General features: G+C 41.1%; 1 protein-coding gene across 2 annotated transcripts in view; it reads right to left on the bottom strand.

Annotated features, from left to right (window-relative positions):
- The window catches only part of LOC112160641 (SH3 and multiple ankyrin repeat domains protein 2), a 531,836-nt gene that overhangs the window by 200,876 nt on the left and 318,080 nt on the right, over positions 1-12,880 (bottom strand). For both annotated transcript variants that reach the window (XM_036217187.1, XM_036217185.1), the window contains one exon: positions 7,441-7,873. In XM_036217187.1, coding sequence (XP_036073080.1) covers positions 7,441-7,873 — 433 coding nt within the window. The remainder of the gene's footprint in view (positions 1-7,440; positions 7,874-12,880) is intronic.

Here is a 12,880-nt window from a genome sequence, read left to right as displayed (position 1 = left end):
CACCCAGGCCCAGACCAGCACCAAGACCAGAACCTCCACCCAGCCCTGCACCCAGGCCCAGACCAGCACCAAGACCAGAACCTCCACCCAGACCTGCACCCAAGTCCAGACCAGCACCTAGACTCGCTCCAAGACCCAGACCAAGGACAGCGATTTCTGATGTGATCCGGGCCACTGTAATTGACCATGTGTTGGTTCATGGAATGACCATGAGGGAAGCGGGTCAAAGGGTCAACCCCCAACTCAGTCGGTTCACAGTGGGATCAATCGTGCGGACATTTAAAAGGGAAAACAGGTCAGTGCAAACTGAAACAATTAGAGAATACAAAATGAAAGTATGTTTTACTTACTGTGACAAGGGATAAACATAAAATATATTTGTATGTGAACAAACATTTTATGTTGTCTTTATCCATTTGAGTAAAACACATTATCCAACATTTTACAAAAGAAATTAACTTTAAATGAGTAACTATTTATCCTGTAATTTGCATTACTGTAGCAATAATTCTCTACCCTGCTGATTCTTATTTTACAATAAATAATAAGCATTTTTGATGTAAAAACAGATGTAAAAATGTGTACTTTATTTAGGCATTACAAAATATCTTCTTGCATTCTATTGTCAATTTTTCTATATATTCTTTGTAAAACATTTTGTGAACAGTGTCAAGTGTTTTGTTGTGTAGTGTGTTGTGATTGCTGCATGTTTGTCAGTTTTGACGACAGAGTCTTCATTATGAACTCATAGTGAGCTTCTGACTGAAGAGTCAAGAATTTTGTATATTTAGTTTATATTTTGAAAATTGTGTTTGGTGTTTTGGTGCGTAGTGTGTTGGATTTGATGTGTGTGTGTAAGTTTTGACAACAGAGTCTTCATTTTGACCTCAAAGTGAGATTTTGATTCATGAGTTAAGTATTTTGTATATTTAGCTTATGTTTCGAAAATTGTGTTTGGTGTTTGGTTAAATTGGTCTAATGTTTCAGAAAATGTTTTTTAGCATTTGGAAAAAACTGTAACAGATCCTCCTTCAGAGTGAAAGAGAAGCCCCGGTACCGAGAAAATCTTTGAAGGATTTAATTTATTGTAGATTTTTGTAGAACTCCTCACAATAAATAAATCTGATCTATGTGTCTTCCATTCATTGGATGTGTGGAGTGCTCGTGCGCGCCGGCTGCATCAGTGCGCATTCGGGGGTCTGGGGGCAAATGCGCGTAGCAGAATATTGGACTTCTATCGCGTTTACATGGACTGGAATGCACGCTGACACAGCCAGTGTGTGAACCTTAAAATTCATAGACACGCCCACGCAGGTGCGTCCCAAGCTCAGGATCACATGTTTGACAGGCGGGAGCAGCGGATCAAGAGGGCGGGCTACAAGTTTGGGGCTCGGAGCTTGTGGAGCTCTGATTTAATAGGAACAGTCAGCACGTTAAAAAACCTATTCCTCGACATCATATATGTCTCCCATTCATTCGAAGAGAGACATCCACAGACGGAGCTGGTAGCCCCTTCGGCGAGGCGACAGAAACACATTTTCTGACAAGCCGCAAGCAGCAAATTCCCCACGCAGGGCACTAGAATTTGTCACGCGAATCGCGTTTGGTGCTTTATGGCTCCTCCTCCGCCCAGCTGATTGGAGGAATGAATGAATGATAGACAGAAGCACTGGACAGCCCGCCGATGTCCCGCCTCCAGAGCCATATACCTCACTGTGATTGGTTCGTTCAGCTCTGCACACAGCAAGTGCAATTCATATCAACCTTGCGGGCCGCACGAACATTAATCTTTCATATGAAGACGCGGGCCGCAAATCATCATCCCGCGGGCCGCAAGTTTGAGACCCCTGTGGTAGAGTGTCTCCCCTGAGACTGGAAGGTCGAGAGTTTAAATCCAGGCTGAGTCATACCAAAGACTAAAAATGGGGCGCAGTGCCTCCCTGCTTAACATTCAGCATTAAGGGGTTGGATTGGGGGGTGAACTACCAGATGGTTTATGAGTGCAGCTGTGTCTGCAGCTTACTGCTCCCCCAGGGGATGAGTCAAATGCAGAGAACAAATTTCATACACTAAGTATGTAATAACTAATGGGACTTCTTAACTTCAGTATGTTCTTAAGATCTTCACTCAGCCTTGATATATGAAACTACAAGAGTTTGAAGAAACAAAACATTTCAAAACTCAGAAGAAGCCAATGTCAGATGGACATGCAATCAAGTTCAGCAGTCAGGAAAACTGGTGTTTGATCATGGAAGCTCTGGACAGACTTTAGGGAATTTGCATGTTGGAAGCTTACAGTGGATTCCTGCTTTGCAACATGTTAAGGGATGATTAGGAGATTAGACAGAAGGAAACTATGGACAATGCATTTTGTGGCTTTATCATGAGGTCGGCAGGTTCTCAGAAAAGATTTAACTTTCACAAGATATCAGCTTTTCAAGCTGACTCTAAACCCAAGATCTCATATCTTGTTCTGGGGAGCCTGATGGAAAATCTGTCGTAATGCTGTTTGATGAAATCAACAAAAACAAAGTATTTTAGATTTTTGGGGTGGTCGTAGTGCAGCGGTAGGGTGGTCGACTCCTGATTGAAGGATTGGGGTTTGATTCCTGCCTTGCTCGTCGAAGTGCCCTTGGGCAAGACACTGAACCACACTGCCTCTGGTGAAAGGTTGGTGCCAGTGTTCATCAGTGGAGCCACCACCAGTGTGTGAATGTGTCTGTGACTGTAAAGCGCTTTGGGCCTTCAAGGAAGGTAGAAAAGCTCTATACAATATATGCCATTTACCATTTTTCCTGGAAAAGAAAAGCCCTTCTTCAAAAAAGCTTCAGATGTTGAAGTTCAGCAAAGACGGCGACGTCCATGTTGCTGCCACAGCAAATACCCTCCCTCACTGCTCTTCCTCTCCATCACTTGTCTTCCCTCTTGCTCTAAACTATTCGTCCTGCTATTATTCTCCTTTCTTGAGCAGCTGCCTCCACATCTTTACCCTCCTGCTCATCATGACTTTGTCATTTTTGTGTCTGCTCCATAATCTAAAGGCAATTACAGTAAATCTCTTTTCCTGGGTGGGTGCTGCCAGAGCCTCTGAGTGCCTCCATCTGCCAAAAGACAGCAGGAGGAAGATAAGGAGGAGAGGTCAGAGGCATGTCTTCATTTGGACTGAAGGTTACATCACTTCAAGATAACGGACTGTCACTGTTTAATCCTCCACATGTCACATGGTGCTGCTGCTCAAGCAGACCGAAACATGAGGACAACTCCTTTTCTGAATGGATGTTCTCAGGTGAAGTCACAGACTCTGATTTTTTGATTGAATTTCATCAAGTAAAGACACTTCTGTTTCAGCACACATACATTCACAAGAATATACACACACACACACACACACACACAAAATGCTAGCTACAAACTTATAGTATTTTGAAAATTTCAACCTTAGCAACAGTTGCCATGGATACAGTAGTAAGCCGGCTCCTCTAATGGCACGTTTCCCAGAGGAACCGTCATACATCATGCATGGGGATGCTGGGATTGGATATATACAGTAGATACTGTAGAGGAGGTGAGGACATGCTGTCACAGATATGAGCGTGTGCGTGCAGCCAGCTCTCACCCTGCAGGGTTCACCACCACCACCTTCCTACCATGAGAATCTCCAACTCTATCCCATTCTTTCCCCTCGATCCCCACAATCATTTTCAGTTCTAATCCTGTTTCTTTACCCGTGTCGTCCTTCTCCCGCTGCCCCTCTCTATGTAGAAATTCACAATGACATAAAAAAAGAAAAAATAGAACGAGTGGCGATTCCATGGTCAGCCTGAGTGCAGCTTTGGCACAAACTAGAGTGAGATAAAACATGTTCATCAGTTTTACTTTTCAGCTCACAGAATTTAAGATTAAATATAACGGTGGAGTTATTGCTTCCTCTATGTATAGAAAATCTTTCAAGGTATATAAAATCCTCAAGATCCTGCAAATGTTAAGATAATGAGAGGAAATCTTTTTAAATGGTTGGGTTTCAAGTATTAATCTTAATTACCTATAAAAATACATTCATGAATGTGTTTTACCAAACTCTGACCTCATGTCCTCATGAAACTGAACTGAGTCTGCAACTTTTTACTAGTAAGATTCTAAGTGTTGATGTGCAGCAAACTCCAAACCAGAAAAACTCTACCATCACCCAGAGCTGACAACCTTCACGCCATGAAAACAGTCCAGAAGGTCGTCCTCGGTCTGACTTTATCCTCATTCCAGTGCTAAATTCATCAAAAACTAGCATGAAAGATTTTTGCTGACAGCATGTTTTTTTAACAGAGATGTGAGAAAATCAAAAAGCCATCCATGGAAATGAAAGCTGTAAAATAAAATAAAATCTGATTTATGATGTGAGTGTAAAATGTAAGTCATAATGAAATCAGTAAATACTCTGCCATCGTGTAGATGACAGCAAGGGCTAAGCTAATGCTAGCACACAGCCTGTAGCTGATCTTTGTCACGTTTTACAGGAAATTAATGTTGCTCATTAAAAGCAGACTGCAGATACTGTAGTGGTTGGGCATGTGGATCCAGTGTACATAACTACTGTTTAAATTGAGTAGTTATCTTCAAGCTTATCATAGCTGACTGCAAATATAAGTCTTTATAATTTCGCTCTTTCACATTGTGCTATTCAAACAAGACATTTATCATGAAATGCCAAAATATGTGAATGCTAAAGCAAGTAAAGCTGTTTTTTTATCCTTTAGAAAATTTATTTGGACTTTCAAGTATGAAAGACCTGGCTGTAGACAACAAGATGGTGCTGGACATCATCAGCTGGTAGCGGAAATTACGCAGCTCTAGGGGGAAGCAGATGTCCAAAAGCTGTCTGGCCTACAAAAGGCAGATATATCGTGGTGCATCCATCTTTGAAGAAGTTTGTATTATTTTCGTGGGAGAAATACAGACACAAATTTTGTCTGGGATAGGGCTGCCACGATTATTCGACTAATCGACGACATATCCAACTATTAAAATAGTCGACGAATAATTTGGTCGTCGAAGCATCGTTTTTTTTTTTTTCCATGTTTTGATCTTAAAACTACAGTTCGCGCTTTCTAATGCCGGGTCTGCCGTTCTCTTTGTCACACATGTTTGTCACCTGAAGATGAAGCATGTTGAGACGGAGTTTGATCACGCTGAACAGAGAGCTTCGTCTAGCTAAGCTAATGTCGGCGCTAACACAGCTAGCTCTGCCGCGGCTGTCATTACTGCGCTGTTTGGAGATGAACCAGAAGATCTGCAGCAGATCCGTGTCTACGGCGCTTCTGTCTGCATAGTGAATGTTTCATAATTTGCTTTTCTAACCAAACGCCGCGAGGACGGCGCGGGTTATGAGTGTACACTGGAAAGGGACCGCTCGTCCAAGGCTTCATTTATATTCCACGCCGTGATCATGTCGTCCGGTTCGAAGAGCGGATTATGAAACATTCACCGCGCAGACAGAGAGGCTGTGTGTTGGTATGGATCTGCTGCAGAGTTGTGGAACGATTTAAAACTACGAGTCCCAGAAGTGAAGTAGCTCACCTAAAAGTCCAGAGCTAAGTTTACAAGTGTAGCATTGCATTATCTGCATTAAGCTACAATTAAATGTAACTTAAAGTCACAAAAACGACAACAAACAGCAAAACAACCACAACATTAAAGAAGTAACATAGATTTATGGGTTCACCCCCAAACTGAAAACTCGGTCTGCGCATGTGCAGTGGATGTAGGTAGTGAAAGAATGAAAGTACTGCTGTACATTCTTACATCTCCTGCTTTTCTCCCTTTTTAAAAATATAAATTTCCCCCTTTTTATTAATTTTCTTTGTTTCTATGGGCATCCTCATGTTTTTTATGTGTAGGAATATCTTGAGTTCAAAGATGTTATTAGTGTTTTGTTTAATAAATGGGCCTCAGTGAGCCAATATTTTGAGTGTGTTTATATCTGCTATTAGCTTTTGAAATACTTTATACATGTTTTATTAAATATATGTTTAAAAGCTTTAAAAAAAAAGAATTTCAGGTTTTTTGTTGTTCATTCACATTGCATCGTTTGATTTATGTTTTGTTTTAATGCAAGAAACAAATGAAGGAGAAAAGCTGCATGATTCATTAAAAGATTAATAAACTGTCTTTATTTTAATTAGCATATAGCTTAAACACTTCAAGTTTAAAGCCAATTATGGTTAAGATGTGTGTTTTACATCCAGTTGCCGCACGAACCGATTAGTCGACTAATCGGAAAAAATAATTGGAGATTAGTCGACTATTGAAATAATCGTTTGTGGCAGCTCTAGTCTGGCATGACGTCATGAAGTGGACAGCAGCAGCCCGCAGCGGCAGGCACAACTTCAGGAACGAGCCGTTTTGCTTCAGAGTAGGAACAGACTCACAAAATCTAACTAATATTTCATAAATAATGTTTTTTAGTGGTCCAAATGTAATATATGATCATATATATGGATATAGTTCATTCTGAAAGGCTTAAGAAAATCATGGTAGGGCCCCTTTAAATGGTTTGACCAATCACAAAATTCAAATGCAATACTACAATTCAACCTGTAGGGGGCAGCATACACAGGTTTTTGACTTTATTTTCAAGAATTAAACAAGTTTATTTTAATTTGTCAAAAATCTGGCAATGACCAACAAACAGCGTTTCTTAAAGTACCTCTATAAATCAAAATTGTATAGATGTGAGCAGCCACAAAAAGTTGATTTAGGGTTTGGTTAACCTGTAAGCCTTTCAAAATGTACATTTAAAAAAAATGTATGAAATGTAACACTTAAAAATATGAATAAACTGTGTTATGGTCCCCAGAACAAAATAAAGTTTTGGTGATCAGGATCATCTCAATGCAGTTAATGAAATAGCATAGTGTAATGTATGCAAAGATTAAAAAAATAAATATAAAGATAAATAAACAAACAAGATGAGAAATTTGTTGAGGCTACCCGCCAGCAGTGGCGTGAAAGGCTGAAGTGATGAATGATGAAACAAACTATTTACTGTTTGTGATGGATCTTTGCCAGAAATGTGTAAATCTTACAAATTAAATCAGAGCTAATTTTGTGTATTTTGCAAAATAGGTGCACATGCCTCTATGTTCCTGTGAGTGTTGGTAATCCGGAGGGTGTCTGACAGTTACAGCTTGACGGTAAAGCTGTGGGCCAAACCCTTCAGAATCAGCAGTCTCGCGTGTGTTTGAACACAAACAGCTCAGAGAAGGAAATGCTGGTGAAATAAAATGCAGCCGCTCCACACAGACTTCAACCATTTCAACCAATGACAGCAGCTCTGCGCTCCATCTGTCCTCCATCCACAGCTTTCGGGTTTTCACAAAACACACATGCAGACAGAGAGTTCTCTTTAGGAAACACACACGCGCACATGCACAGCTCACTGCTCACCCGGGCTGACGCTGTGAAGGCTGGGTCCGTCTGGCCTCCTCCCCCAGCCGACTAAGAGAGGGCGACCGACTCCTTGCCCCCCTCCCCATGGTCCTGACCACCACGGTGCCATTGGGGCTGCCGCTGGGCATCTGCTGGACCAGCTGGGGTGACAGGCTGCGGTGTAATGCTGAGGAGCCAGGCTGCGGGTGACCCTGCTTGGGGCCCCTATGCTGGTTAGCCTTGGTGTGTTGGTGCTGCTGCAGCTGGGGGACCCAGATGCCAGGAGAACTGAGCTGCTGCTGCTGGTAGTCTCTGACCGCTAAGTTGTTGTCACTGTTGGAGCGGAGGAGGACCCGTGGCGCCGATAACGAGGATGAGGACTGGCCGTTTCCGCTGCCAGAGGACGGGCCCCGCTGGCGCTTTGAGTACGCTGGAGCCTCACGGAAAGGCACTGTGGAGGAGGAGCAATAAAATACAGACGACTTTCAATCAGAGTCAGAAAAACCCTTCAGCAGTCGCGTCACTCGTCAGTCAGGTGATCTGTTATGGTTTCAAACTAAAATGTTCAAATATTCCTTATAACAAATCTGTGAAAATTCTGGAGAAATGATGGAAGACATCCCTCAGTTCATCCCAAAACCATTCCATACAACACCAACAATAGCATCAAGTTCACCAAAGCTCATTAGGACCTTTGCTTTTGTGAACTGGACTACTCAACAAATCTGGATAACCATTTATCTTCATCTGTTGAAGATTGTGTAATTCCTGGTGAAGCAGAGTGAGGAACATGAGAGGACTTTTCAAAAGAATTTTAAAAAGGAAAAAAACTGGGAAACTTTTGAATGTCAAAATAATAAACTTTAACATGAGTAACATATTTTACTTCAACATCTAAAATAAGAATAAACAGAAAGTTGTATTTAATAAAACAATGAAGAGTTCAGTTTTTGTTTGATAACAAGCTGAGTAGCACTTTAATGTCATATAACCAAGTTTAAAGTTCCACTCCCATCATGTTTTGACCTATTTTCAAAATGTTCCCAGTGATATTTTTCATTATAATTATGCAGTTTTTTTTATCTATGATTAAAAAACGAAATCTGGGTCTTTTTCTTAGACATATTTTCTGCAGAGCAGCAGAAGTTCATTAGAAATTCACCAATGAAAAAATAAAATAAATTCACCAAGGGGTTGTGGGTGGGATTTTTGGTATGGAAGTCACCCCTCAATGATACAGACGCAAATTGAGGCAATCTGAAGTTCTGCGGTGTGACCTGAGCGATGAGCGGCAGTCTGCCAGCAGCTCCATTTAAGCGATGAGGCGCACATTGGGCGGCGGAGTCAGAATTAAAAAAATAAAGTTTGACATGTCGCTGTGTCGCATCAGGCAATCCGGAACTTAGCTTTGGGCACGTGATGTTTTTAGTGACTGGATCAGTGGGTAGAATACTAATTGCAATCAAACAAACGTACATTTTTCGACGATCCGTATCTCCTGCATACTTCATTCGATTTTTGTCATTCAAGTATCGAAATGTTCAGCTTATTGATTAAATTATTGCTCTCTTCTGAAATCTGTTCTGCAACTTTTAGTTTTTCAGCAATTCAACAAAATTGCCGCAACTTTTCCCATTGAAATGCATTGAAAAGGCTCTTCAGGAACTCCAAACTTTCTGCAGTTGTAACTTCTGCATACTTTATGCTATTCTGAAAATTCAAAGATGTACTTGTTCTGCTATTTGTGGACTTCTCTGCTGTCTTTAAACAATTCTGCAAATTTTTTATAGTTTTTGAAATTTTTGAACTTGTTCAAATTTAAAACAACATTGAAGTCAATAGGGACAGTGCTTCAAGTTCACTGTTTTTGAAATGTATCTCCTCTTACAATTTTTGAGCTGCAGACACCATTCAAACTTTAAAATGCAGTGAAGGGATAGGGCTATTCAGCTATAACTTTTCTTGTGGATATGTCTTATAGTTTTTGAACTACAGCTGTTTGAAATCAGGCAATTTTGGACTTTTGAGCCAATTTTGGCAGTTGCTAGAGCGTGTGACGTCATCACTGAGAGTGAGGACAGGATTTCTCTAAAGACAAAACTTTTCAGAACAAATCGCTGTAACTCCTGAACCGTTGGTCGTAAAGTCACAATGTTTTCACCAAAATGTAGGAATTTTTGTCTAGATTAGTTTAAAATAACCCTCAAAGTCATGGGTTGAGCAGTCTTTTCGCAGGAGCCCCAGGTTTGAGACAAAGTCCACCCAAAACACCTATACTTTCCCATTGTACAGAACACAAACACTTTTTATGTTGTGGACTGTTTTTAAATTGCCATTGTGAGAGCACCCTTGAACATAAAAACATGAAACTTACTCATATGATAGTCGAAAGCCTTCCGATTCTTACAAGGGTTCAACTGTTTTGAAATCTCAAGTAGTTTTGAAGATATGCGCATTTGTTTGAAACATGTAAAATTGCAGTTTCCCCATTCCTTAACATGGGATTTTGAGGTGATGACAGGAAGGATTTACTCCTCTCACTTCAGATAATTTTTACAAAAAGATGTTATGTTTGACACAAATAAAACATATATTTTTAAATTCGTATGAGTCTGAGGTTTACAAAACTGAAGGAATTATTCTGATCGGACGTATGGTTGGCGAACAGCAGTCATTTGTTCGGAGCAAACCATGGTGCTACAAAATCTGCCTAGTCATTCTGCCCAACTGCAGGTGCTCACCCCTCCCCTCCCCCACCTCACACACATGGAGACAGTTTCAGGAGTTTGTGACCCCCCAAACTTATGAATCAGAAGTTTCAAGTTCCCCCTGCCCATTCTGGTGTTACAGTTCTTGGACAAGATACTGATGAAACTGTCCTGCCCAGATGTCTGATGTAAATGCTATTTATTTGATGAACTACCATGCATTGTTACTGTAATGCTTTATGGGCATTTGAATTTAAATTTTTGCTGAGTCATACCACAGACAATGTTCTTCACTCTAACAGCACGTAGAGCTAACTTGGCATTTACTGAGGATTTTAAGGCTATTTTGAATTTATGCTAATACTTTAGCTACGTGTTAGCTTTTTTTTTTTTGGCTATTTTAGCTTTTACTGTGGGTTTTCAGTGTATTTTGGAGTTTAGATAATATTTTCTGAACATGATCACATTTCTGGCTAATTTAGCATCCACTGATGTTTTTAAGGCTAATTTTGAATTAAGCTAATATTTTAGCTACATGTTAGCAATTCTTTTGTATTATTTGCTATTTTCAATCATTTCTGCATAGGTTGTGGTATTCAAAAAATTCAAACATGTACTCGTTCTGCTTATTGTGGACTGTTCTGCTGTCTTTAAATCATTTTGCAATTATCTCCTCTTGATACTTTTTGGTAACTTTGTTTGAATTTACACAATTTTAGGCATTTTTCAGGGTTTTTTACCACTGCAATTTTACAAGTCTCTAGTCTTGTAAGTCTCAAAGCTTATGGTTTTCAACTAACCTGGATTTTTCAGTATATTTGTGTGTTTTTTAATTTCTGTTTTTGTACAATGTATATACTGCCAATATTGGTTTCTTATGCAATTCCTTCTGCAAATAATGATTTGATTTTTCTGCAAAAAAAAAATACATTTTCACAATACAACATATTCCTGCCAGTTATTGACAATATTACTTATTTCTGTAATCACTCCTGCAAATTGTTTTTCTGCAGCAATTACCGCTTCTGCAAACCAAAACGATTTTACCATTTATTGACAACATTGCTGATTTCTGCAATTTCTTCTGCAACTTATGATAAACTTCAGCGTCTTCTGCTAAAAGTTATGCAATGAAGCAATTAAAGAAACCACCTTCTGCAAAACTGCAATCAAACGTATTTCCGCAGGAAATGCAATTTTCTTGTTGTTTTTGTCGTGAACTTCCATCTTTCTCCTTAAACTGCTGGAGATTCTCAGAGCTCATCCAGCTACTTTGGTTGGGGGGAAGGGACACACTCGGGACAGATTGCCGGCTTTCTCTCCCGCGGCGGAGCTCACTCCCTCGACACGGCGGCAGACAGACAGCAGCTGCGAGGTGTGGAGGCTGCCGGCTCGGGTCTCACCAGGCCAGTAAGGAAAAAAAATTAAAACATTTATTTTTTCCCCAGCATCTTCATTGGAGTGAGTTTAAGAGCATGGTTTGTTCATTTTTTAAAATAGTTGTAAACAGGAAATTATTGGATCATTCAATGATTTTATGTGTTCTTTGTCTTCATTTGAATTGTCCCACAGCACTGCACATGCTGACCTGACGTCTTTTTTTGCTTGTTTTCCCCTCATTTGTTAGTTGCCTTAATAACAGCATCTAAATCGAAGTCAAAGACGGAATTGGGGTTGGCCACACACCTCCCTACTCTTCCTATGACCATCAGTGATTTAATTGCCAGGATTTCATGAGCAGAGCTCTTCTGCCTGCACGCTGCTGCTCTGGGACCAGTAATGGAGGCTGGCCTTGATTTCCCTGTGGATGCCTTCCTCCTCTGCCGCCCGCAGAACCACAGCCTCCGCTCACAATGAGGAGTGTGAAGTGGTGCTGAGTATGAGCTGATGGCCCAACTTCCCCGTTCTCCAGCTCCTGGTCTCTGATTACAGGCAGCCTAAGCTTGTACAGAGGGAGGGGCAGCAGGGGGTTGTTTCTCTTTCCCAGGGAGTTATCCAGGGCTTCACACTCTTCTGTATCATGTTGATGAGGCGCGAACATCTGATGAGCTTGCACATTCAGGAGTTACCCGAGTGTGCATGACCTCCATGCTAATGAAGCTGCTGATAGCAGATGATGTCTCCATGATGGAGCAGGGCCCATACCAGATGTCAGACTCCAGGGAAAGGCAGCCAAGCTTGGTGACGGTTTGACACACTGATAACACTCCAATGTGTTAAAGGGTGACGGCATGTTTTCCACCGTGACGCATCATCTCCCTCGGAAACACTGCAGGAAACTTTTCTGTGGTTTCCATGAATGTTTGAGAGGCCTCCTCTTTTGACTGCAGGACATGCAGCTGACTTCTGCTTTCTTTTTGACCCCCACTGCGGGTAAAAGGCTTTTCTATTGCTTGAAAAAACCTAGTTCGGTCAAAGAATCTGAACAGAGAAAAACAGGCCTTTGAACACACCACTGGACTGTTCTGGATAAATCCAAGACACAGTCACCCTCTGGTTTTACAAGGAGACCGTAAGGAAATGGTTTGATGCTCCAGGTTCAAAGAGAGCCAGTGTGCAGTCACCGTAAATAACCAGGACATCCAGCAGACCACCACCACACGAAACACGTCCAAGCCCACAGCAGTGGTCCCTCCTCAGTAGAGAACCAGCAGCTGAGAGCTCAGAGAAGAAAAGATGGAAAAAGGCGGTTTGGTCTGAAGAGTTTTGGTGCTCACAGATTTGCACGGGAGCCTCAGAATTTAGTTGAA

Source organism: Oryzias melastigma, linkage group LG3, assembly GCF_002922805.2.
Source record: "Oryzias melastigma strain HK-1 linkage group LG3, ASM292280v2, whole genome shotgun sequence".
In the NCBI taxonomy this organism is placed as follows: domain Eukaryota; kingdom Metazoa; phylum Chordata; class Actinopteri; order Beloniformes; family Adrianichthyidae; genus Oryzias; species Oryzias melastigma.
The sequence above is the reverse complement of the archived record's forward strand: the minus strand, read 5'-3'. Positions and strand labels throughout refer to the sequence as shown.